Source organism: Clinocottus analis, unplaced genomic scaffold (genome assembly GCF_023055335.1).
Source record: "Clinocottus analis isolate CAN_PGR_092001 unplaced genomic scaffold, fCliAna1.0.p SCAF_42, whole genome shotgun sequence".
Taxonomy (NCBI): Eukaryota; Metazoa; Chordata; class Actinopteri; order Perciformes; family Cottidae; genus Clinocottus; species Clinocottus analis.
This window is the reverse complement of record NW_027176176.1, coordinates 50,561-75,000: the sequence shown is the minus strand read 5'-3', so window position 1 is coordinate 75,000 and position 24,440 is coordinate 50,561. Positions and strand designations below refer to the sequence as shown.

General features: G+C 42.4%; 1 protein-coding gene across 7 annotated transcripts in view; it reads right to left on the bottom strand.

The window, feature by feature from the left end:
- The window catches only part of plekha6 (pleckstrin homology domain containing, family A member 6), a 65,974-nt gene that overhangs the window by 1,850 nt on the left and 39,684 nt on the right, over positions 1–24,440 (bottom strand). For 5 of the 7 annotated variants that reach the window (XM_068598971.1, XM_068598968.1, XM_068598970.1 and 2 more), the window contains 16 exons: positions 20,975–21,061; positions 20,111–20,164; positions 18,317–18,388; positions 16,244–16,324; positions 15,338–15,487; positions 14,044–14,139; positions 13,244–13,355; positions 13,021–13,160; positions 11,081–11,248; positions 10,149–10,224; positions 9,791–9,894; positions 6,888–7,046; positions 5,482–5,634; positions 4,210–4,343; positions 3,516–3,664; positions 1,900–1,992 (listed from right to left, as the gene is read on the bottom strand). In XM_068598971.1, the coding sequence (XP_068455072.1) occupies positions 1,910–1,992; positions 3,516–3,664; positions 4,210–4,343; positions 5,482–5,634; positions 6,888–7,046; positions 9,791–9,894; positions 10,149–10,224; positions 11,081–11,248; positions 13,021–13,160; positions 13,244–13,355; positions 14,044–14,139; positions 15,338–15,487; positions 16,244–16,324; positions 18,317–18,388; positions 20,111–20,164; positions 20,975–21,061 (1,818 nt within the window). In that variant the 3' untranslated portion in view covers positions 1,900–1,909. The remainder of the gene's footprint in view (positions 1–1,899; positions 1,993–3,515; positions 3,665–4,209; positions 4,344–5,481; positions 5,635–6,887; positions 7,047–9,790; positions 9,895–10,148; positions 10,225–11,080; positions 11,249–13,020; positions 13,161–13,243; positions 13,356–14,043; positions 14,140–15,337; positions 15,488–16,243; positions 16,325–18,316; positions 18,389–20,110; positions 20,165–20,974; positions 21,062–24,440) is intronic. The other 2 variants (XM_068598969.1, XM_068598972.1) reach the window with 2 other exon arrangements.

Sequence of the window (24,440 nt, the reverse complement as noted above, 5' to 3'; positions counted from 1 at the left end):
GTAAGAACAGTGACCTACTGAGAAATGTTTACTTTCATGGGAGATGCCTGTTTAGACGCGCGTTGAGAAGAAGTGCGTTCACACCAAAAGCAGCATGACTAATCGCGGCGCCACAAAGGGGGCGTGGCTTATCTCCGCCGCTTCTTTCTTGAAAAGACCGATCTTTTGCGTTATAGACTGTAGACGTAATAACCAGTAGATCTGCTTTGTACTTGTTGTGTCTCTAAAACGTGTGAACATCACCTGCATGGCGTCTGGGTTCATGATGGTCTCCTAGTCCCACAACAGCCTGGATGAAGCTCTCAGCTGCTTCTGGAGGAAGCAGTTTGGTTCAGCAGGACGGCGGTGACGGACCATCTCAGCGCTGATTGGCTGACGCGACTATGACTCACGCGTTTCTGCTGCCGGAGTTGGGAGATTTCAACTCGCGCGTCGAACCGAGTTCACCCCGCGGCCAACGAGCTGTTGGTGCTGCTTCTACGCGTCTGACGCGCTGGAGAATACGCGGCTACGCAGCTTCAACGCGGCTACGCAGCTTCAACGCGGCTGTGCATTGACTGTGCATGAAATCTCGACGTGTTCGGTGTGAACACAGCGTGAGTCTTTGGGCCATCGTTCAGTAACATTGGCAGAAAGAAAAGCCTAAATGAATGAGTAAATTCATGGTCTTGTATCTTTTGAAAGAAAAAACTCTGAAGTTTTTCCCCTCAACAGTCACAGTCACTTTAAGTGCTGCTGACACTGACTTACATAAGTTTGAAAATATAAATATACAATTTTTATTTCCGCCTAAACATTTATTTGCAGATATATGCCTGCAGATGACTATAAATGTGTGCGTATGTATGTATGTATGTATGTATGTATGTATGTATGTATGTATGTATATATATATATATATATATATATATATATATATATATATATATATATATATATATACATATACACACAAGGCTTACAGTCTTGCAAACTTATAAAATCTAATATTTAAATTTACTATAAGTATTACTGAAACAGAAAAATGAAGTAAACATGTATTTGCATACTTATTCAATGAGAAACTGTTCTCATGACCCTTTGAGCCTGTTCTTCACTTATTTATGGCCCTGCTGAGGGCCTCCTCTCCACCTGCTTCTGCTTCAGGGATCGTGGTCTGTGTGTATACTACTCATTTTATGGACCATGCGTATACTACCCATGATATGAATAGTTTATAATAGTTCATATTCATGCTGTTACTCTGCTGTTGCTCATTCTGGTCACATGACATCTGTTGCTTCTGTCCATCCTGGAGAGGATCCTGTTGCTCTATGAAGCTTCTTCCTGTTTTTCCTGTTAAAGGGTTTTACTATCTTTATTTGGGGAGTTGATCCTGATCCGATGTCCTGGGACAGGATGTCATGAGTACAGTTTGTGGATTATTTGTAATTTATGATTTTTGGCTTTATGAAATAAACTGAATTGAATATATTGAATATATATGTTAACTTGTTATCTCAAGCGTTCAACTTCATCTCTTTGCCTTCCTTAATAGTACATTAACTTACGTCGCTACATGGCATTCACCCATTCAACTGTGAGGCCAACTTTAAGTCTCGTAGACTTGTGTTGACCAAAATATTTCCAATAAAATTATTGGGAAAATGTTCAAATTAGAACGTGTGTTGAGAATGTTGAGACTGGAGCCACCAGCAGCAAGTTTATGTCCAAGATGTTTGCACAATCCCAAGCATGGAGTTACATTTTGTTGACTCGATTTGTTTACATTTTATTAACATTTATTCTAAAACCTCTATTGGTCAAACGCAATGCATCATATCATAAACCCCAGTAGATTGCTTCAAAGGCAGTCCCAGAGAGTGAAACACATGGCCGAAACAAGACGGACGGACTCACCGTGTATGACTCACGCCTTCATGATGTGGTCAGCAGAGGAAGGGGGAGGGGCCAGGCTGGTTGGGGAGGATGGGGGGCTGGGGAAGCACTGGGCTGGAGTGAGATGGAGGAGGGAACGCAGGCCGGTGAGGGAAGTGAGGGAAGAGAACAAGTGTGATCTCTCTGGACTCATCATAACATTATAGAAAAACAAGTACTTCATTCTGGTTTTTGTGGATTTACATGGACCCTTTAAATGCAAATCCAGGTTGGGATCAGCAATGCATCTGTTGAAGAATGAATCATAAGGACGTATTGTCTCACTTCCTGTTGCCCGTGTATCTCTTACCTGACGTGAACCTTCCAGCTCCAGCTGAACCAAGTTAATTGTGTGATATTCTTCATTGCAATAATAATAATAATAATAATAATAATATTTTTTTTAGATATTTTGTATCACACTTTAAATAGTACTCAAGGCACTTTACATGTTAAAACAGATTCAATAAAGGCCATAACAGTGTATACAAGAGAGATGACAACAAAATAAATACAACTAAAACATACCTTAACTAGCATCACAGGTTAAAAGCACTATTACCCCACTAGAGAAATCATAGTACTATATTACCCCACTAGAGAGATCATAGTACCATATTACCCCACTAGAGAGATCATAGTACTATATTACCCCACTAGAGAGATCATAGTACCATGTTACCCCACTAGAGAGATCATAGTACCATATTACCCCACTAGAGAGATCATAGTACCATATTACCCCACTAGAGAGATCATAGTACCATATTACCCCACTAGAGAGATCATAGTACCATATTACCCCACTAGACAGATCATAGTACCATATTACCCCACTAGAGAGATCATAGTACCATATTACCCCACTAGAGAGATCATAGTACCATATTACCCCACTAGAGAGATCATAGTACTATATTACCCCACTAGAGAGATCATAGTACCATATTACCCCACTAGACAGATCATAGTACCATATTACCCCACTAGAGAGATCATAGTACTATATTACCCCACTAGAGAGATCATAGTACCATATTACCCCACTAGAGAGATCATAGTACCATGTTACCCCACTAGAGAGATCATAGTACCATATTACCCCACTAGAGAGATCATAGTACCATGTTACCCCACTAGAGAGATCATAGTACCATATTACCCCACTAGAGAGATCATAGTACCATATTACCCCACTAGAGAGATCATAGTACCATATTACCCCACTAGAGAGATCATAGTACCATGTTACCCCACTAGAGAGATCATAGTACCATGTTACCCCACTAGAGAGATCATAGTACCATGTTACCCCACTAGAGAGATCATAGTACCATATTACCCCACTAGAGAGTCTATAGCAGTTTTATTTTTCAAACTCTTAGCAATGAATGTGTTTTCTGTTCAAAATATCATGTCACTCGTACAGCAGAAGCTGTCAAGTAGTTGATCTGAATCAACATTTGAAGACCAGCATCAGTGTTCAGGTGTGAGCTGAGTGAACATGGAGGATCAGTGGTGCAGCTGCTGCTGGGTGTGTGATCACAGTGCAGAGGGAGGGAGTCGGTAACGTGCCGCCGTGTGCAGACAGTCCTCACCGGAGAGAAGGCGGCTGCGACGAGAGGCCTCATTAGCCAGAGCGCACGAGATCTCGATACGCTTCTCCTGCTCCTGCAACTGCTGCTGGGAAGTGACTGGAGCTCCGCCCTCTACGGGCCCGTCCAGGAGAGGAACCATGTTCTGCAAACTGACAGGGAGTAGATGGAAGAAGAGGCAGAGGAAAAGCATGGTCATTACTTACACCCCAAAAGTTGTATATAATCTTATTTGCAAGCAGATAGTTCTCTTGCTGAATTGAGCGTGAGGAAAGCTGTCATCAGGAAATTCAAAAGTAAAGGAAGCATAACTAATTGTATTCCATTGTCTCAGCGCAGCCGCTGCTCACCCGCATTAGTTAAACATTGTTAGAAATATATAAACAAATATAAATGAAATTCAGTTAAATCAGGACCAAGTAGGTGTGTACAAATGTGAAGAGTTTGACTGTGGCATGAACGGCAAACGCGTAATGTCGCTGGATCGAATATGGAATAATGAACAGGTTGCTTTCGGGTCAGTCTGTGGCAGTTGATTCACTTTTTACAAAAGCAATAAGTGCTTTTCATGTTTTCAGTTCAGTTTTTATCCTCAGTGAGAAAAGTCCAGTCTGTGTTGTTTTGAACAAGTGCACTGTTTTTCACGTGAGAAGCATAGAAAAGTGACTTAAACATCGATGTGTCAGGTGAAACCCACTTTGATTTGGCAATCAGGGTCTTGATCCGCTCCAGTTTCCTCTGCTTCTCCTTCTGTTCCTCGGGGCTCAGAGGAGTGTCCTCCTCCTCATCCAGGTAGCGCTCTGGGATCAAAACCTTGTCGGGAGTCAGCAGCTAGAAGAAATCCACACAACGAGCTGATATGCACACAGATAAACTATTATAGAATAAAGAGCTATGATGCATCTAACGTGTGCGTTATGTTTGTCCTTCTAAGAGAAGGAAACGGTCAGTTTTTATGTCGTATATTCATTGAGTCTAATTTATGTTGGTCATGTTTTTCAGGGGGATGAGAGGTCGTCCCGTTACCACAAGGTTGCTGGTTCCATCCCCAGTCCCCCCACAGTTCACATGCTGAAGTGCCTCTGAGCATGACACTTAACCCCTCAATGCTCCTTCATCAAGGACGGGTCAATCGCAGAGAAGAATTCCCCAAGGGGATTAATAAAAGTGTATGTTTCTTTTATCTCGTGTGTCTCTTTTAGCATTGTGTTTCTACAAAACTAAAACTGCTATCTTTTCATCCCCAAAGTCGATGTAATTCATTTAAATTGGTAAAATAGCGTAACCCTCGTGAGAAGAGGCGTGTGGTTTGAAAGATAAGGGTCAGAACGCAGCAGCTTGTTCTAACAGGCGTCGCCCGTCTGTCGGGCCTCTCCCCGAGAAGAAAGCAGAAATGTAGACGTGAATGAAGCCAGCTGACAGCTTCAGACGCTTCTGTTGAGGCTCAAACTGAAGGCGACGTGAGATGAGTAACGCCTTGGAAATCATTTCATGTGACGTCATATTCTTACTGCTTTTCTGCTTAAATTCATGATTGTTAGTTCATTTGATTTCTTAGTTTGTTCGTACCATAAGGATTGTTTGTATTGTTTCATCCATGGTACAGTTTTACCTGGGTTGAGATGAACCTTAGTTTATTCTGCTTTGTTGGGCTGTCTGTTGTTTTACTGCCTTGTTTTGTGTCAAAGCACTTTGTCAACTCTGTTTTTAAAGGAGCCGTATGCGCCAGGCTTTCAGGTACGTACAGTGTTGCTCCAGCGTCATGATCTGATGTAAAGAGTGCATGTGGGCGGGATGAGAATAAGAAGAACAGAACCGCTCTGGGTGTGTCAAACAAACACAGTGTCAGTTTCCTGTGTGAAATGATGTGTTTTTGTCTTGTTGTTTGGTGGCTACTGCATTATCTGAGAACATCAGAAGCATGAACATGAGGAGAGAGTGAAACATGGAGTCACATGACGGGTCTCACCTCTTGGCCGATGTCCAGGTTGTAGGCTTCCGGTTCGACCTTCAGTCGTCTCAGTCGAGCGATTTCTTCACGGGGGGACTCTTGCCCCTGACCTCGGACCGCTACCTCCAAGTCTTTGATGTCAATCTCGTGCGCTGTCAGCCGCCTACGAATCTGTACACACAAACGCGCAGACACAAACACGGATACAACGAAATCATCTGCGAGCTCAAGCATAAAAACCGGCGTCCAGCACCCTGTGAAGGCCCGAGGGCCCGAGAGCCGGAGCGATGCTGCCAGCAGCTGCAACTGCAATTAAATCATCTTTTTGGGGGTTTATCATACTCCAAAACTCAACAAAGTTGACATTCATATGAGAACTGGTGAACATTTTAGGCGTCTCATATTTGGTTTTAAATGACAAACATTCATAAATAGAACTCATCCCTGCAACCGTACGGCCTGCGGGAGTCAAATACATCCGACTAGATCACTTTCTGACCAGTAGACGTGTCGCCGCTTTGCAAAGCGAGACCGGAAGTTTCTTTTACATTTTTTTGGGCGTTCCGAGATCCTGCGATCTCATTGGCCCTCAGACTCTTCTGGTGCGGAGGGAGACGGTTAATTACATATGCTGTTTGTTATCGAGCGAGATTCAGGTCCAAAGGTCATTTTACATTTCTTCCCAACATGTCATGCTTGTGTTTCTTGTGATGTAGATGCTTCAGGTCGGACTCTTTCTAAAGATGTGCAGTATCGCTCCGTGGCTTGATGGGAAGCGAACAATACAACTGAAACACTCTGTGGGAGCGATCAAAGAGCCATTTTGGAGAATTTTGCTCAGACTCAGACTTTTAATCATATTTCTGCTGAAAAAGAGTTTAAACATAATTTAAATAGCATATATTTTTAAAGGCGTTAGAGATGGAGGACACAAGGGTCCCGTGAACTGGTTAAGCTCCGCCTCCTTAGATTTTCCATCATCTTTAATTTTGTGACATATTTCTGCATCTGAAGTTTGCACTGTAACCATGATGGGCAGACAACAGTCCTCTGTATTACTCTGATACTTTCAGGAACATTTGCGGTTATATGGAGTGTGTTTTTTCATGATTTCTTAGTATATTAAAAACTGCCTGTGTTTTCTCGTTAATAATAATTTCTGACTGTTGATTGCAAGTTTAATGGAAATATTGTCATTCAGATGACAGGTCAACATGTATAGCAATAGGAAGACCCCATCGCTCCAAACGTGTGCATGTAGTTTACGGATGTTCAGGCTGAATTCCATGTCTGGTACAAAGCCTAGTCATAAATATTCCTCCACCAGCCTATGCCCCGACACTCCACTCTGACTGTCTTTCCGATACCTGGAAGACCCGGTTAGGTAGAAGTCGACTGGAACTCATGCATTCACACGGTCATACCACTCTGTAGTTGGCTGGAGACTGGCCGGCCGACAGGTTGAGACTCCGTCGCTTGTCCCTCACAGAGCTGCTCTGGTTGCGTCGAATTCGCTCGTTCTGCTCCTCGACACTCATCTTTGACTTCAGCTCTGCAGGAAACACGGCACTCTTTGGACGCTCCTGTAACACAAGAGAGTTCAGACAAGAGGTCTTAGTCCTGTTGGAATTTAGTGCCGCTTTAATTCTTTCTATATTTTAGATCTAGCGTTCGTGTATTAATGTTTAAGCTGTATTTCTGTTTTTCAGAGCATAAATTAAGATCATTGGATAATTTGTTTTGGTCCCTTTTTGAGTAAACATTTCTGTTTCAGACTATGCTGTGTTCAAATGTATTTTCAGACTATAACAGGAAACCTGCCATGTAAATGGTGAATATACTTGTACTTGTACAGCACTTTTCCAGTCTTCCAAACACACAAAGCGCTTTATATAGTGTATATTTACCAATTCACACCCAGTTCTTACACGCTATACGTTACGCTGCCTCTTGCCCATCAGAACTACCTCATCTTTCCTTCCCTTCACTGTGTTCTGGTCACATGACATCTATTGCTTCATCCTGGAGACGATCCTCCCTGCTGCTCTGTGAAGCTTCTTCCTGTTTTCCCTGTGGAGGGGTTTTACTGTCTGTATTTGGTAAAAGGGGTTTTACTGTCTATATTTGGTAAAAGGGGTTTTACTGTCTGTATTTGGTAAAAGGGGTTTTACTGTCTGTATTTGGTAAAAGGGGTTTTACTGTCTGTATTTGGTAAAAGGGGTTTTACTGTCTGTATTTGGTAAAAGTGGTTTTACTGTCTATATTTGGTAAAAGGGGTTTTACTATCTATATTTGGTAAAAGGGGTTTTACTGTCTGTATTTGGTAAAAGGGGTTTTACTGTCTGTATTTGGTAAAAGGGGTTTTACTGTCTGTATTTGGTAAAAGGGGTTTTACTGTCTGTATTTGGTAAAAGGGGTTTTACTGTCTATATTTGGTAAAAGGGGTTTTACTGTCTGTATTTGGTAAAAGGGGTTTTACTGTCTGTATTTGGTAAAAGGGGTTTTACTGTCTGTATTTGGTAAAAGGGGTTTTACTGTCTGTATTTGGTAAAAGGGGTTTTACTGTCTGTATTTGGTAAAAGGGGTTTTACTGTCTATATTTGGTAAAAGGGGTTTTACTGTCTGTATTTGGTAAAAGGGGTTTTACTATCTATATTTGGTAAAAGGGGTTTTACTGTCTGTATTTGGTAAAAGTGGTTTTACTGTCTGTATTTAGTAAAAGGGGTTTTACTATCTATATTTGGTAAAAGGGGTTTTACTGTCTGTATTTGGTAAAAGGGGTTTTACTGTCTATATTTGGTAAAAGGGGTTTTACTGTCTGTATTTGGTAAAAGGGGTTTTACTGTCTGTATTTGGTAAAAGGGGTTTTACTGTCTGTATTTGGTAAAAGGGGTTTTACTGTCTATATTTGGTAAAAGGGGTTTTACTGTCTGTATTTGGTAAAAGGGGTTTTACTGTCTATATTTGGTAAAAGGGGTTTTACTGTCTGTATTTGGTAAAAGGGGTTTTACTGTCTGTATTTGGTAAAAGGGGTTTTACTGTCTGTATTTGGTAAAAGGGGTTTTACTGTCTGTATTTGGTAAAAGGGGTTTTACTGTCTGTATTTGGTAAAAGGGGTTTTACTGTCTGTATTTGGTAAAAGGGGTTTTACTGTCTGTATTTGGTAAAAGGGGTTTTACTGTCTGTATTTGGTAAAAGGGGTTTTACTGTCTGTATTTGGTAAAAGGGGTTTTACTGTCTGTATTTGGTAAAAGGGGTTTTACTGTCTATATTTGGTAAAAGGGGTTTTACTGTCTGTATTTGGTAAAAGGGGTTTTACTGTCTGTATTTGGTAAAAGGGGTTTTACTGTCTATATTTGGTAAAAGGGGTTTTACTGTCTGTATTTGGTAAAAGGGGTTTTACTGTCTGTATTTGGTAAAAGGGGTTTTACTGTCTGTATTTGGTAAAAGGGGTTTTACTGTCTGTATTTGGTAAAAGGGGTTTTACTGTCTGTATTTGGTAAAAGGGGTTTTACTGTCTGTATTTGGTAAAAGGGGTTTTACTGTCTGTATTTGGTAAAAGGGGTTTTACTGTCTGTATTTGGTAAAAGGGGTTTTACTGTCTGTATTTGGTAAAAGGGGTTTGACTATTTGGGGAGTTGTTCCTGATCCGATGTGAGGTCCTGGGACAGGATGTCATGAGTACAGACTGTAAAACTCTCTGAGGACAATTAGTAATTTGTGATGTTGGGCTATACAAAATAAACTGAATTGAATTGACACACTCTAGGGATATATTTGGGGTTAATGTCTTCCCCACTGACATGGACTAGTGGAGCTGGCCATCGAAACGCCAATCCTGTGATTGAAGGAGGACCAGATCTATTGCTGAACCACAGTTGCCCCTACAATGTTGTTCTTGGACTTGTTTTAGATGTTCTCTTCTAAGAATAATATCCCAAATACCTGAATATTAACATCCCGGCTCCTCAGCATCTTGAAGTTGTGTTGACATGTAACAGTTTTGATTGAGTTGATGCGTGTAAGGTAATCAGAATGTTGTCTCGTTGTTTCTATCTTTTAGCAAAATAAAAGTATCACAAAATCAATATTCATCATATTGACAATCGCCTGATAATAGTAACTCAAGGAGGCACTGAGTTATCCGACCACATGAGTATTGGGACAGAGCCATGGTCTCTCGCCCAACACAGCGTTCCAGGGAACCGGTTAAAAGTCTAGGACGGGTTTGATTTCCTCACACTCTCTTGTTTATACACTTATGTCACACATATGTAGTTCAGACAGATATATTGATATTATTTACATGGAGGCGAGGTTGACATACTCTAGAAATTCCATTGGGCCGTCTGCCATCGGGGCGGGAAGCTCCAGAAGACCATCTGTGTGACTCGTCGGTGGGGGACTTTGTTCTGGGAGGAACGACGCCAACTGGCAAAGGATACAACAGACGAGTTAAGACAATCTCTGCATTTCTTGTCTGTCTCACAATCACTCCTCAAATGTCTGGATTCTGAATTGGATTATGTTTTTTCTTTCATCTGTAATTTTAAAACTGCAGTAGAGGAAATTGTATCTGTATATTGCAATGCTCCATTAGGTTCTGTGTCATGATAGAGTGAATTGCTAGATTGTGGTCATCAAGTGATTGGCTCTATTACATGGACACTTGATCTTTGGTTTACCTTTATTCGTGGTGGATTGTCTGTCCTGAGCCATGTCCTGCACGTCATTCATATTGTTCTGTTCTGCAAACCTGGACTGCAAGGTGGAGAACTCATATTATTTGTCATGCATCAACGTTACATGTGAAGGTGGCATTCAGAATCCATCAGATAATGTATTATTTTGCATAGTGATGAGGGCCTTATGTTAAAATGTCGCTATACCCGTTCCACATCAATTGCTGACAATAATGGCCGGATGATGGTCAGCATGTCTGACCATCGGGTGTTTCAAAGTGTACCAGCTACAAAGTGTCTTGACTGTGCGGACCTTAAGGGAAGCCTGAGAGGAAATAATGGACTCCTATTTATCCTGGAGTATAAACTGCTTCACAAAAGAGATGCAACAAGGTGTGCAGCCTCATGGCACAGGACTGGATGGTACAAATGTGTTGCCTTGATTTAACCGTGTTACTTTTTGTCTGATTGAAGGGTGAAAGTGGTCACTACAACGCTTACTGCACAACTTTCACTTTGCTACTTCCTGGTGTCGCCACTTCTAATGACTACAGACAGAGATTCATACCAAATGCTAAGTGCTGCCCATCCATGAAAAAAACAAAACTTTTCCAAAGCACCTGGAGTCCTGTTACAGAATGCAACTACCATGCTTTGATTGGAAAAGGCAATAAAAAGAGCAAAATAAAGGCACCCACTTGTGGAACGAGTGCTTTGTGAGGCCAAACGAGGGCTGACAGACAGAGGGATAATCAGAGGCAATGGGTGGAGTGCTTAGTGACAATAGAGGTTTGGAAAAAAGAACATGTGAAATTTGAAGGGATGAACGGTCCCTGTTGGTTTACAAGGTTAAGAATGATGTAATAAAGGTGACATCAATGACAGTGAGGACTGGGTGAAGCAAGGGCAGGACAGGAGCAGAAACAGCCAAATACCTTTCTGATTTGAGAATCTTCACCATCAAGGTAACCATCATCGATGCCCAAGCTGCGTAGCCAGACAGTGCTGTCAAAGGGCAGGGGAGGGACGGAGGGAGGGAAGGTAGCGGAGGACTCCAAAAGGTAATAGGATTTGGGGAGGGGAGGCCTTGGAGGAACACTTTCCTGGATGACCATGAGGGCAAGAGGGAGGGAGGCAGGAAGGAAGGACGGGAGCAGGGAAAGGATAGGAGGAAAAAAGAGCGCTGAGGAGTTATAATAAGTCAAAGTGCAGAGCAGAAAAGACTCATGGGAATGATTCTGTGGAATGGGGTCTTTATTTTATGTTAAATAATCCCCTGCTGGCCAATTAAATACCTGGGCTAGAATCCTATATCAACAACGGTCCGTGAAAGACCGTGAAACAGCAATGACAGGTCATGTCACCTGGAATAGATCATGTTTATAGCTCTACATTGCTCAGAAACAGATTCCATTCCTTCAATTGAAAAAAGTAAAGCGTGTTATTTCTGTGTTGAAGACAGCTTATACTGCAACATGAGAAAACAATATTCTATATTTTATTTGGTTGAAAGAAAACACCAATGTTGTAAAAATAATAGCAAAGTAATTTTGGAGGTGATCTATGAAAGATTGTAAAAATGAAAGAACACGCCTCTATATTTACAGAACCCTAAATTTACTGTAACTCTGGCCAAGTGTGATGCCTTTCATTTCAAGACTCATGACAATAATCCTCCCAATATGTTCAGTATGTGAATCAACACACACTCAACTGTGCCAACGAGTGTGATCTCAGCAAATAAACCAGGGCTTTGTGCACATTCTCTCTGATGAGATTATTGTTGAACAGTTAAATAAACTGACAAGTGCATAAAGTTGATAAAGTTCTGTCTGCAAAGGCCATAGTCAGCATCAATATCTTTACTAGATGGGGACAATCTTTATGTCATGATGACCTTTTGTAATAGAAACTTAAATGTTTGTGATTTTGAAAATATTGTCTGTGTATTTACAATATTACAAATGCGAACAGATTGAATGTGAAATGATCAGAATGATCAGAATCAACTATGATGTGGTGGATATTGTCTCTACAGATGAGTCTGCATGAAGGACTCAGCTGAGTCACACTGTGTTCTGTCACCGATCGCTAACCCTAGCCCCCCCTTACCCGCTTCATTGTTTGGGTAAGAAAGTGGGCGAGCACCTGCAGCAGCATGACAAGAGGGTTTAGAAACCATCCGATGATGGAGTTGGGCTTCATGGTTAGCAGCTCTAAAACATGGGACTGAAGATGTAAAAATATCTGGGCTGTGGTAAAATGATAAAGCGTCAGTCCAATAGGAGTCCTGGAGAAACAGGAACTGGTAATCAGGCATAGAACAGCGCTTGTAGGGGGTCAGGTTGAGGCCCCCGTGGTATCCTGCTGACGTGGGATATGAGTGGGAGTCTGGATAGACATCTTTTCTGAGGCCAATCTTTACTTCTTGGCTGCAAACATTTGAGGTTGACCAACTAACTTCCTGAGAGTCCGCGTGGGTTTGGGCGATGCCTGAGTGCTGATTTCTAGGTTGGTCAAACTTTGTCTTGGTTCTGCAGTTGAGGTTTTGGTCTGATTCTCCTATGACAGTGTCTAATATACTCAAGGACTCCTCAAGGTGTTGGAAAGCTTGGGAGAGCTGAGGAAAGGTGTGTTCATGGCTTTCACGCTCACAGTGGTTTGTGTGCTCTGTTTGCGGGCTCGCGTCAGGTTCCCTGTAGCTTTGGGGTCTAGAACTAGGCTTAGGGTCCGTTTTGAAATGAGGCACGAAACACGACTTGGGACGGGTTTTAGGGCTGGACGTTACACACACTTCAGGAGTGGAGCTAGAGGCGGAGCATGGGCCAGGAGTTGGATGAGGGATGTTTCCTGGCTGGGTGTGTCCGGTGCTTACCTCCGGGCCCAGCTGTTTGGTGGGGGAGACCTGGGAGCCGGGCACTTGGGAGAAGGGGCTGAGCGGGCTGGTGAAGCTTACTGAGCTCAGGGGACTGGCGGGACTATTGGTGCTAAAGGAGCCCGATGCACCGCTGGCCACTGCAAGAGAAGGAGAGGGATGGAGTCGTGAGAATACACATTTTAGAGATACTGTGTTTCCAGGAAACGTCCAGGGTTGTTACCTCTGTGCTTGGCTGTGTCAGTGCCTCTGGATGAGTTATTCTTGTGCAGTCCCTCTAATACATCCTGGACTCTCCAAAACTCTTTCTGGATGTGCCGATGAACCAGTTCACTCTGCACAAGTTCCAAACAGACAAACCAATAGAGAGGGAAGGTAAACTACTTTCTATTGGAATATATATATATATATATATATATATATATATATATATATATATATATATATATATATATAGAGAGAGAGAGAGAGAGAGAGAGAGAGAGAGAGAGAGAGAGAGAGAGAGAGAGAGAGAGAGATATAGATATAGATATAGATAGATAGATAGATAGATAGATAGATAGATAGATAGATAGATAGATAATCTATATATTCTGGAGGGACATGCTGCTGTTAAACAACCTACACTTTTAAAGTATCACAAAGCAGATTATATTAATTGAGATTGTTTTGTGGGCAGAAATATCACTGACAGATATCCTTTTTTGAATCAAATAATAAATAACTATGTATTATTAATTATGTTTAGACGTTTACAGTTCTTATGCTTATACAGTTTTTGCTATACAGTAACTAGTAGCTTTCCTGTCCCCTATGAATGACATCTGTTCTTCCAGTTTTCCCTGTGAAAGGGTTCACTGTCTGTGTTTGGGGAGTTGTTCCTGATCCGATGTGAGGACAGGATGTTGTGAATGTTGTTGCAGATTGTAAAGCCCTCTAAGGAAAATGTTGTATTTGTGATTTTGGGCCGAACAAAATAAACTGAATTGAATTGTTGACAATAAACCTCGGCGTGGCCTTCACCTGCCCTCCTGCATTCAGCTGCTCCCACAAGTCCCCATGAATGGCGTTGGCCTCGTCCTCCAATGCTTCAAACTCCATGCGAGTGGTGGTCAAAGCCTAAGAAATGTAACACAAAATGCAGTGTTAATTATGCCTGATTAAAACAAAAATGTTGCACATATATATATATATGTATATATATATATATATATATATATATATATATATATATATATATATATATATATATATATATATATATATATGTGCCTTTGACCCTGAGAAGGAATTGAGTAGACTGAAAAAACGAGATCTAATTAAATTATTGAATCAAACGTTGAAATGAAAGTTACAATCGGGCCTTGTTTCTATGAACAGCTTCAGAATAGAAGAACATTCATTCAGAAATGAACAAAAGAGTAAATCAGTAAATACATTTTGGAATAATATTTAGCAAAAATAATTAAATGATTATTGATTATATAACTGTGGAAAAATATATACAAATAACAAAATGTATAAGAATTATCATGAGTGTTTTTCTACATCTTTTTGTATATTAATTTAGATATTTTTTAAATTGCAAGTATACATATATAGATATAAATTTAGCATATAAATTACTCAAAATTAAATCAAATTTTTATTTGTTTTCATATTACAGTATTCATTTTGTTATTTATTTTTGTTTTGGGCGTGGCCTTCCGTCCTTTAAGAAGTCTTCAGTCTCGGAGGCTGCAACACGCCCACTTTACGACATGATCACTGATGATTGATGATAAAATGATTCATGCTCATTTTAGCCCAAACGTCTTTCAAACAAAAGACTTTCCACCTGATGGACCTGCACACGCACAGCATGCGGCCAGGGACAAGCAGAGGTGTCTTATAAGAAGTTCATATTTGATAATTGTTGTGTGTGCAGGAACATTTTGAACCGGATGATGTTTTGGGGATGGTAAAGGATGTCATGGAGTTTTTAGGAAAATATCTGCACTAACCAATACATACAGGTTGCATTTTGATGTCTTTCCCCAGTAAACATTCCCCAACATTATGCAAATGCCTTTTTTTGCAAACAAAGAGTTGCAAAGAAGCATTTTTTGTGTTTTGATAATTTTGTGCTTTCAAGTTATTGATCCGTCAAGTCCAAATCTGTGAGTGCAGACTCTTTTCAAAGCACCGGGTCATAGGTTGACAATGCAGCCCGAGCAAAACCAAGTTTGCGAAAACACATTTATTCCAAAAAATAAAGACAGGTCCTCTTTTACCAATGCAGCTACCTGGGCCTTGAATATGTTATGCAGTGTCTTACACTAGAGGCCTGGGAGAGCTCCCCCCGGATGTTGATGAGCTGGTTCTGCAGAGTTTCCTTTTTGAAGCGCAGCTTCTCCAGGGCCAGAGGTTGGATATGGTAGAGATCCATCTCCTGGTGAGTTGCCACAAGTGCTTCCTCAAGGCTGTCCTGGGAACACCAGCAAGGAAGAAAAAGCTTATTAGAAATGGGCTTTTTTGCCTTTTTACCCAAACCTAAACAATAAGTGCAGCATTTCAGCTCAACCCTTAGTCGCAATGACATATTTCAGTTTATTAAACAAGTTGCGATTACCCAAGATCAACCATGGTTCTCTTCTTTTAATTTCTAACGTTAGGACACGATTCGAGCTTTTGCAGCTCATAGGGGCGAGTCCTGCAACCACAAGGCAGCGGCTCGATCCCCATAGTTCACAAGTCGTGGTGACCCTAAAGCCCCAGCTGCTCTCCGGGCCCTTCACTAGGGGCCACTGCTGCTTAAAATACTACGGGTCAAAAGCAGAGGATACATTTCCCAATGTGGGATTCATAAGGGATTCTTCCTATTCCTTTTCTCGTTACTCATTGATCAAGAGTTCTGGCTTGAAGGTGAAGAGAAACATTTATTTTGAATGTTGACATAAAACAAGGAGTGGAAACATATTACCACAAGCTACAGTATGTTGAGGTACCAGCAACATACAGTGCTTTCATACATTGATTGTCTTCTTAGCTAGGCTGTTATTGTATTGAATTTAACTGCCAGGTGTTTCTGTATTTTTACATATGGTAAGATATGACAGGATCCTCACAACTAATTAGAAGCATATAACTTCATAGTTGTTATTGGACCGACACACATGTGGTTAGCTTTACAATCCAAAGCATTCTTTAAACACATGGGAGGAACTGTGAATACATGCTGTACCTTTTCCATTCGCAGTCTGTGGACCATAGCCTCATGGTCTTTCCAAATCCTGTTCTGCTCACACAGTCGACCCAGGAGTTTCTGTCAGAGCAACAACGGATGGTCACCACATATATTTTGGGGTATCCAATGAGAAAACATAAAAAAAGAAAATAAAGAGTAAAAATATGTGTCTGTGTGAGTACACCTTACAGCCTGAGTCCCAGGACAATAACCCTGTGTGAGGGATCACCAGCGGTCCCACGATAGCATATTGTCAGGATACTCTGTAACGATCGCATATGCCTGTCTCTGTTTACGGCACATGTAAAGGCGTTAATAACGCGTTAACTCAGCAATCCTTTAACGCCGTTAATTATTTGATCTTGCGTTAACTGCATGTTGTTGTTTTTTGCAGTGGGAGGGGCTTATCACAGGTGCTGCTATTTTAATTTCTGCAGACGTAGTTCAGACCTGGCGTCTTACATCTCTCTCCGTCCGGCCCGTGTGAGGTCAATTAAACATGAAAAATAAATAAATAAGATGCACACCATGAATGAAATACGACACTGCTTTTACTTTGGAGTGGTGTATGTACATGTTTTTACTTTGAATTGGTGTGTGTACGTGCTTTTACTTTGAATTGGTGTGTGTACGTGCTTTTACTTTGAAGTGGTGTGTGTACGTGCTTTTACTTTGAAGTGGTGTGTGTACGTGCTTTTACTTTGAAGTGGTGTGTGGAGGTGCTTTTACTTTGAAGTGGTGTGTGGAGGTGCGTGTGCTTCCGTAGCTTCACCAACAGGCTCGTTGAGGACTTTTAGACTTGAGTTTGAGTGAAAGTCTTGTTGTGTAGTTGTTGTGTAGTTTGTGTTCTCAGAGCAGCGGTGCTGCAACGAGCCGCTCCGCCTCACAAAGAGAAACACAGTCAGTCTCTCAGGACTCGCTGCAACTCACAGTGCAGACTGAACTTTACTGCTCAAAGCTGCTGACGCTGCGGTCTGATCCATGCAGAGCACTTTAAAGCAGCATCACTTCTGGATCTTTACTCTTCTCTCAAGAAGCAGAACTTTCCTCACATCACAAGATGTTCAGTGAACTTGTTCAAGACAACACAGACTGGACTTTTCTCACTGAGGAAGAAAAACTGAACTGAAAACACGAAAAGCACTTATTGCTTTTGTATAAAGTGAATCAACTGCTGGTCTTTAACATCTTTAAGGTAAGAAACAGACTGAACATGGACCAAAGAAGGAGTGGTTTGTCCCTCACAGGGACCCTTACTACTGAACATGGACCAAAGAAGGAGTGGTTTGTCCCTCACAGGGACCCTTACTACTGAACATGGACCAAAGAAGGAGTGGTTTGTCCCTCACAGGGACCCTTACTACTGAACATGGACCAAAGAAGGAGTGGTTTGTCCCTCACAGGGACCCTTACTACTGAACATGGACCAAAGAAGGAGTGGTTTGTCCCTCACAGGGACCCTTACTACTGAACATGGACCAAAGAAGGAGTGGTTTGTCCGTCCCTCACAGGGACCCTTACTACTGAACATGGACCAAAGAAGGAGTGGTTTGTCCCTCACAGGGACCCTTACTACTGAACATGGACCAAAGAAGGAGTGGTTTGTCCGTCCCTCACAGGGACCCTTACTACTGAACATGGACCAAAGAAGGAGTGGTTTGTCCCTCACAGGGACCCTTACTACTGAACACAGTGTTTATGTTGTTCCCTGATAAAATACTAATGTTTCTTCTGGTACCTGTTCAGAAAAAATAATAATAGATGTTCCTTCTGACAAACTGAACTGTTTGCATTACAGTCTACATAGTCGTATCGAGGAGGGGGTGTGGTTTATCTCTGTGCAAACAGTTATCATTTCCGCCGTCCACCATGCAAATCATCCCTATTTCAGCTTTATACATCGAACGATTTGATTTACGATTGATTTATGCTTTTGGCTTCAAACCGTGTGTCGTGCAACAGCTGTGCAGCATCAACGCTAAGAGACACAGGATTGTGCTGCGATCAGCTGTTAAACTAGGATTTGGGTGTGCTTGAATGTCTGCTATGTGCATGCATTGTATGTCTTACACTGGTTTCAATCTCATTGAGCTTTAGGGTAGGATGTAACTCTCTGCTGTAGACATCATGAAATGGAGGCACCTGTTAGAGCAAGCAAACAAATATGGATGAATAAAACAGTATAGATAGACAGCAACTACATCAATGAATTCATTGTTCACATTCTGTTCAGAATTCTATGGAACACGAAGCTGAAATAACTCCTTTGAATCATTCTTCAGCCTAAGGTTGACTAAATATGATAATGCAATGTCACAGAAGCCCTTTGGTCCATGTGTCAAAATAAAGAACTACGCTGAAATATGTTATGATACATCTTGGGAGTTTAAATAAGTGAAAGGAGTTCAGGGGAAAGATGTTTCCTCACATCCAACCAAGCAACCCTCTGCTGAACCCTGAACACAACTGTTACTAAGAGCTTAGAACTGTGATTGAATTGGAATTTAATTAAGAGTACTTTATGTTGTATAACTGCCAGTATTATGACAGAAAACAGGGATCCTGAAACAATGATTTAACAGGACGAAGGGATGACAAGCTGAATGGGAAAACCTTAGCTAACAGTTTGAAGACGTCAACAAGACTGTTCACAGCATGGTGACGTTTTGGGTTTAGCGTTGCCTTTGAGGATAGACTGACCAAAAGCTTGCACCATCATCTCAATGCGTATGATTACATGTCAGTAAAGACACAAACAACAGTGCTTGTAAAGCCAAAGACAAAGTATAGTTTTCACCAATGGTGCAACTTTTATGTTTACTTTTCAAAATTATAACAATAGATTGTCATTGAATGCCTTTTTGTTGGAGATTATAACTATTTTTGCACAGATCAGTGCATGGCGACCAGAAGGTGTCGGTTAGAGAAGATTGAGCTCCAAGTTTAGAGTTTATTAGTCCTTAGAAGAATTACGATGAAGTGCTACCTGGAAGCAAAAACTTAGGTAAAAGCATTTTCATGGTAAACTAGTGAAGCTAAAGTGTCCGAGAAGGTTCATATGACACACTTTACAAACTTTACAAACATATGACTTCAGAGATGGTATGCATTGACTCAACAGCATCAGCATGTCAGGGCCTTTGAGGCCTTTAAATACTCCACAATGGACACATTCAGACATGCAAACAGATACTACATTGAGAGTCTGTGTTTGTGGATGTGTTCTCATGTGCATTCTGCACATCTTTTCTGCATGATCGACACAGTCATGAGATTTAGGCTGGATATTGAATAAAAAAAGTTAATATGGACTGTTTCATTTTTGTCGCAAAGACTGTCACGGACCCAGGCCTGTAGAAGCAAATAACATAAATGTGTTGACTATGAGTGACAGTCGAGACCACATATATACGAGACAAGGATGGAAAAAAGAGAGGCAGACATGGGTAGTTGTACTGTCTATACAGACCTTTGACGGGTACCAAGACTGGACAAGCCAACACTGTTTTAGAAGTTCCCTAATTACTTCCAAAGTCGAAAAAAAGCAAAGTCCAGCTATAACATGGAATGACTAGTTATGGCTTAACCCATGAAAGAAGCAGCTCTGATGTAGTGTTGCTGGCTGAAGCCTCCCTGTGGTTCTCTCTCCTCTCTTACTTTGCTGTTGAGCAGTAACAAGCTTGTGTTACTGGATGACTGGAACAATACAGATACTATGTTAGGGTAAGCTAGTGGTATTTTTAAAGCTACTTTACGGGCAAGGATTTGCTTTGAAAGAAAGAAGAAACATAAAATGTAGAATGTCAAGAAGTTCCCAGGCTCTGTCAAATAATGACAAATGATACTATGGGTTCACCTTCTTACCTGTTGGTCTAAATAATCCAGGTTGCGCTGGAGCTGAAGGTCTAATATATCCTCCTGAGCCAAGCAGCAGCAACAGAAACATACATGGAAATCACACAGACACATATAATGTACAGATAGAAGGCTTGCGATGAAACCGTAGCAAAGCAAAACAAAGCTCCGCAACCAATCTGTCAATCACACTGAAGGTTCACAGCTCCTGGGCAATGATTAACTGCAACACACTACAAATGAATTCAATAGATTCCAATCTCAGACCAAAACCAATTCATGTCAGTGTCGTTAGGTCTAATTGACAAAAAAAAAAAATCACAAATCTCTGTTGCTATCTTTTTCTTGGGCTTCATCATTTTGACTAAATCTTGGTCAGCAGATTGGAGTTTGATAAATTGTCATGGAGATGGTTTCTTTGGTGGCTAACCCTAACCCTATAAGAAATCCTGGTTGAATGTGGAAGAGTTCTTAGTCAAATTAAACATGCAATGCTATATATGCTGTAACATTTCCTTTTTAATCAAGTGGCTTGATGCTTACAGAACTTCATGGGTCTGTTTGGAAGCCTTATAGTTTATTGATCATCAGTGATATTGGAGATGCCCAGGGTGGTTGGTCTTTCTCATATCATATATGTAAACTGACACACATACACAAGTAGACTAATGCACATAAGAGTGGTCCCAGTACCAGAGAGTGATGAGTACAGAGTTAGTACAGATACACAGAGGACAGATGGGTAGAAGGAAGCCCAAAGATGGAGCCCCACTTAAGTGCCATAATTACTGTAGACTGTGTTTACCACCGAGTGTATGACGAGCATCTAATCCAGTAGATGGCTATGTTTTACAGCACATTAGCAGCACATACCATTTTATTGTGGATGGAAGGGGATACAGGGTAGTTGTAGTGGTATAATCCTTGGCTTAAGGACCTCCTATCACCAGGGTAGTCATACTGAAGGAGGGAAGGAAGGCAAGGAAAGAAGAAAGGGAGGAATGGAGGCAAGAATGAATGAAAATTGTTAGAGTGGTGTAAGATTAATATTAAACAGCATATAATCACACTCTCATACTCACTATTGTTCCCTCTATGATGAGGTTGGTTGACCTTCTCTTGCAGAGAGGCGTCATAAACATTTTCAGTGACCACAACAACATGTAAGTGTATGCTCAGTCCTGTGTTAATTCTGTGAGCACATACCCTGAAAAGGAGCCCTGACTTTGAATGTCATCTTGACAAACGTTTCTTGGTTAGGGTTTTAAAGGACTCGCTACCTCTTAAGCACACAAACTGCTGTTCAGTGTGCCTAATGGGGCTCTGCGTCAAACATAATATGCCAATGTACAAACTGGCCAAAGCATGAGGTGAAAGCCAAAAATCATCCAGGTATATAACCCTTGAGCTCAGTGCAAGCAGCAAAGGAGTTTTGATTGTCAATGCCTTCAGAGAAGACTGATCCAGAGCTTCAAATTGGCCCATATACCAAGATGGAGGAGGCATTGTCTACAGACCCTTTGCAAGAAAAGCTTCAAAAGGATCGATAAAAAGCACTTTGACCGAAGCATACACTTTAAATGTGGCATGAGACAGCCTTTAAGCCACCAAATACTGCAAAAAGAATAAATCCAATTTGGACCGCTAGCATTTGCTGTACAGAGGAGAATGATAGCGGACAAGGGCTTGTGGAATTAACAGATCCACTTGGGTCCAAATCTGCTTCACCAACTCAAGTTGAAGCCTCCATTCACCTACTTGGGGATCTCGTCATCAACGGCTACTGTCTCAACATACATACCAGATGTCTGGTAGAGGGGCAAGGTAAAAGCTGCCTGAAGACAAACATGCCTAGCATTATTGTACATCACAAAGTCGGTGGAGAGATTTTGGGGTGGTCTTCACCTCAAGTTGTTGACATCAGACAGCAATGACATATTGTTGTCATCCTTTGCAGACAGAGCTGGTACCCAAGCAAAGATGACTGGATAGAGGCCAGGCAGGCTGGACAAGTTGGACACTGCTCTTTGTGAAGATCTGTCCCAGCGATGAAGTGAGTGCCATACTACCCCACTAGAGAGTTACGTTTATTGAACGCAGGGTTACTTGTGGTTCCCAGAGTCTTAAAAAATAGGTTGGGGGCTAGAGCCTTCAGTTATCAAGCTCCTCTTCTGTGGAATAAGTTTCCACTTTCAGTCAGAGGGGCAGACATGGTCACCTCATTTAAGAGTAGACTTAAAACGTTCCTCTTTGACAGAGCTTATAGTTAGGCCTGGCTCAGGTTAGTCCTGCTCCAGCCCCTAGATATGCTGCTATAGGCCTAGACTGCTGGGGGCATCTTAGGATACACTGAGCTCCCTTTCCTCTTCTTCTTTCTTTTCTTTTCTCGTCTCCCTTCTCCTTTCTTCTCTCCTTCTGGATAAGTTATTGTCTTTCAATGCACATTACTAACTCTACTCCTTTCCGGGAGCCTCTGTTCTTCCTTGCCTTAAGTTTTGGGCTATACAAAATAAACTAAATTGAATTGAATTGAGGCCGGGACATGACGGCCACTGTTGAGGTTATTGAAGCTGAGATACCAACCATCGGAGGCTGCCTTGTTTACTATTGGGTTTGCATGTAAAAGGGGAGGGACGTCCTAATTGGCCGGGCTAAACATAGTGGAAGTCAGCCGTGTTCCAGTTTCTTTGAGCACAGCTGTCGGGTGAGTTACAACAATGACAAACCTGGTTCACAGTGGAATTCAGAAAGCTATGGCTGCAAATGGACCAGCCATTTAGGAGTGGCGACAAGGACTTGTACACAGAGGCAAAATACAGGTTTAGCAAGTCAGTGAGACACTAAATGACTGTACCCTGAGAAACTGCAGCATCAGCACTCAGCAAGTGACTCTGCTTCTGTATTGAGAGGTCTCAGGCAGATCACCAACTACAAGCCTAAAACCCCCCACTCCGTGAATGACCTCCGCCTGGCAGACGAGATGAACAAGTACTACTGTCGCCTCACGCTCCATCAGGACCAAGACTTCACGCTTCATCAGGACCAAGACCTCACGCTCCATCAGGACCAAGACTTCACGCTTCATCAGGACCAAGACTTCACCCTCCATCAGGACCAAGACCTCACGCTCCATCAGGACCAAGACCTCACACTCCATCAGGACCAAGACCTCACGCTCCATCAGGACCGAGACCTCACGCTCCATCAGGACCGAGACCTCACGCTCCATCAGGACCGAGACCTCACGCTCCATCAGGACAGAGACCTCACGCTTCATCAGGACAGAGACCTCATACTCCATCAGGACCAAGACCTCACACTCCATCAGGACTAAGACCTCACGCTCCATCAGGACCGAGACCTCACGCTCCTTCAGGACCAAGACCTCACACTTCATCAGGACCAAGACCTCACGCTCCATCAGGACCGAGACCTCACGCTCCATCAGGACCGAGACCTCACGCTCCATCAGGACAGAGACCTCACGCTTCATCAGGACAGAGACCTCATACTCCATCAGGACCAAGACCTCACACTCCATCAGGACTAAGACCTCACGCTCCATCAGGACCAAGACTTCACGCTTCATCAGGACCAAGACCTCACGCTCCATCAGGACCAAGACTTCACGCTTCATCAGGACCAAGACCTCACGCTCCATCAGGACCAAGACTTCACGCTTCATCAGGACCAAGACTTCACCCTCCATCAGGACCAAGACCTCACGCTCCATCAGGACCGAGACCTCACGCTCCATCAGGACCGAGACCTCACGCTCCATCAGGACCGAGACCTCACGCTCCATCAGGACAGAGACCTCACGCTTCATCAGGACAGAGACCTCATACTCCATCAGGACCAAGACCTCACACTCCATCAGGACTAAGACCTCACGCTCCATCAGGACCGAGACCTCACGCTCCTTCAGGACCAAGACCTCACACTTCATCAGGACCAAGACCTCACGCTCCATCAGGACCGAGACCTCACGCTCCATCAGGACCGAGACCTCACGCTCCATCAGGACAGAGACCTCACGCTTCATCAGGACAGAGACCTCATACTCCATCAGGACCAAGACCTCACACTCCATCAGGACTAAGACCTCACGCTCCATCAGGACCAAGACTTCACGCTTCATCAGGACCAAGACCTCACGCTCCATCAGGACCAAGACTTCACGCTTCATCAGGAACAAGACTTCACCCTCCATCAGGACCAAGACCTCACGCTCCATCAGGACCAAGACCTCACACTCCATTAGGACCAAGACCTCACGCTCCATCAGGACCGAGACCTCACGCTCCATCAGGACCGAGACCTCACGCTCCATCAGGAC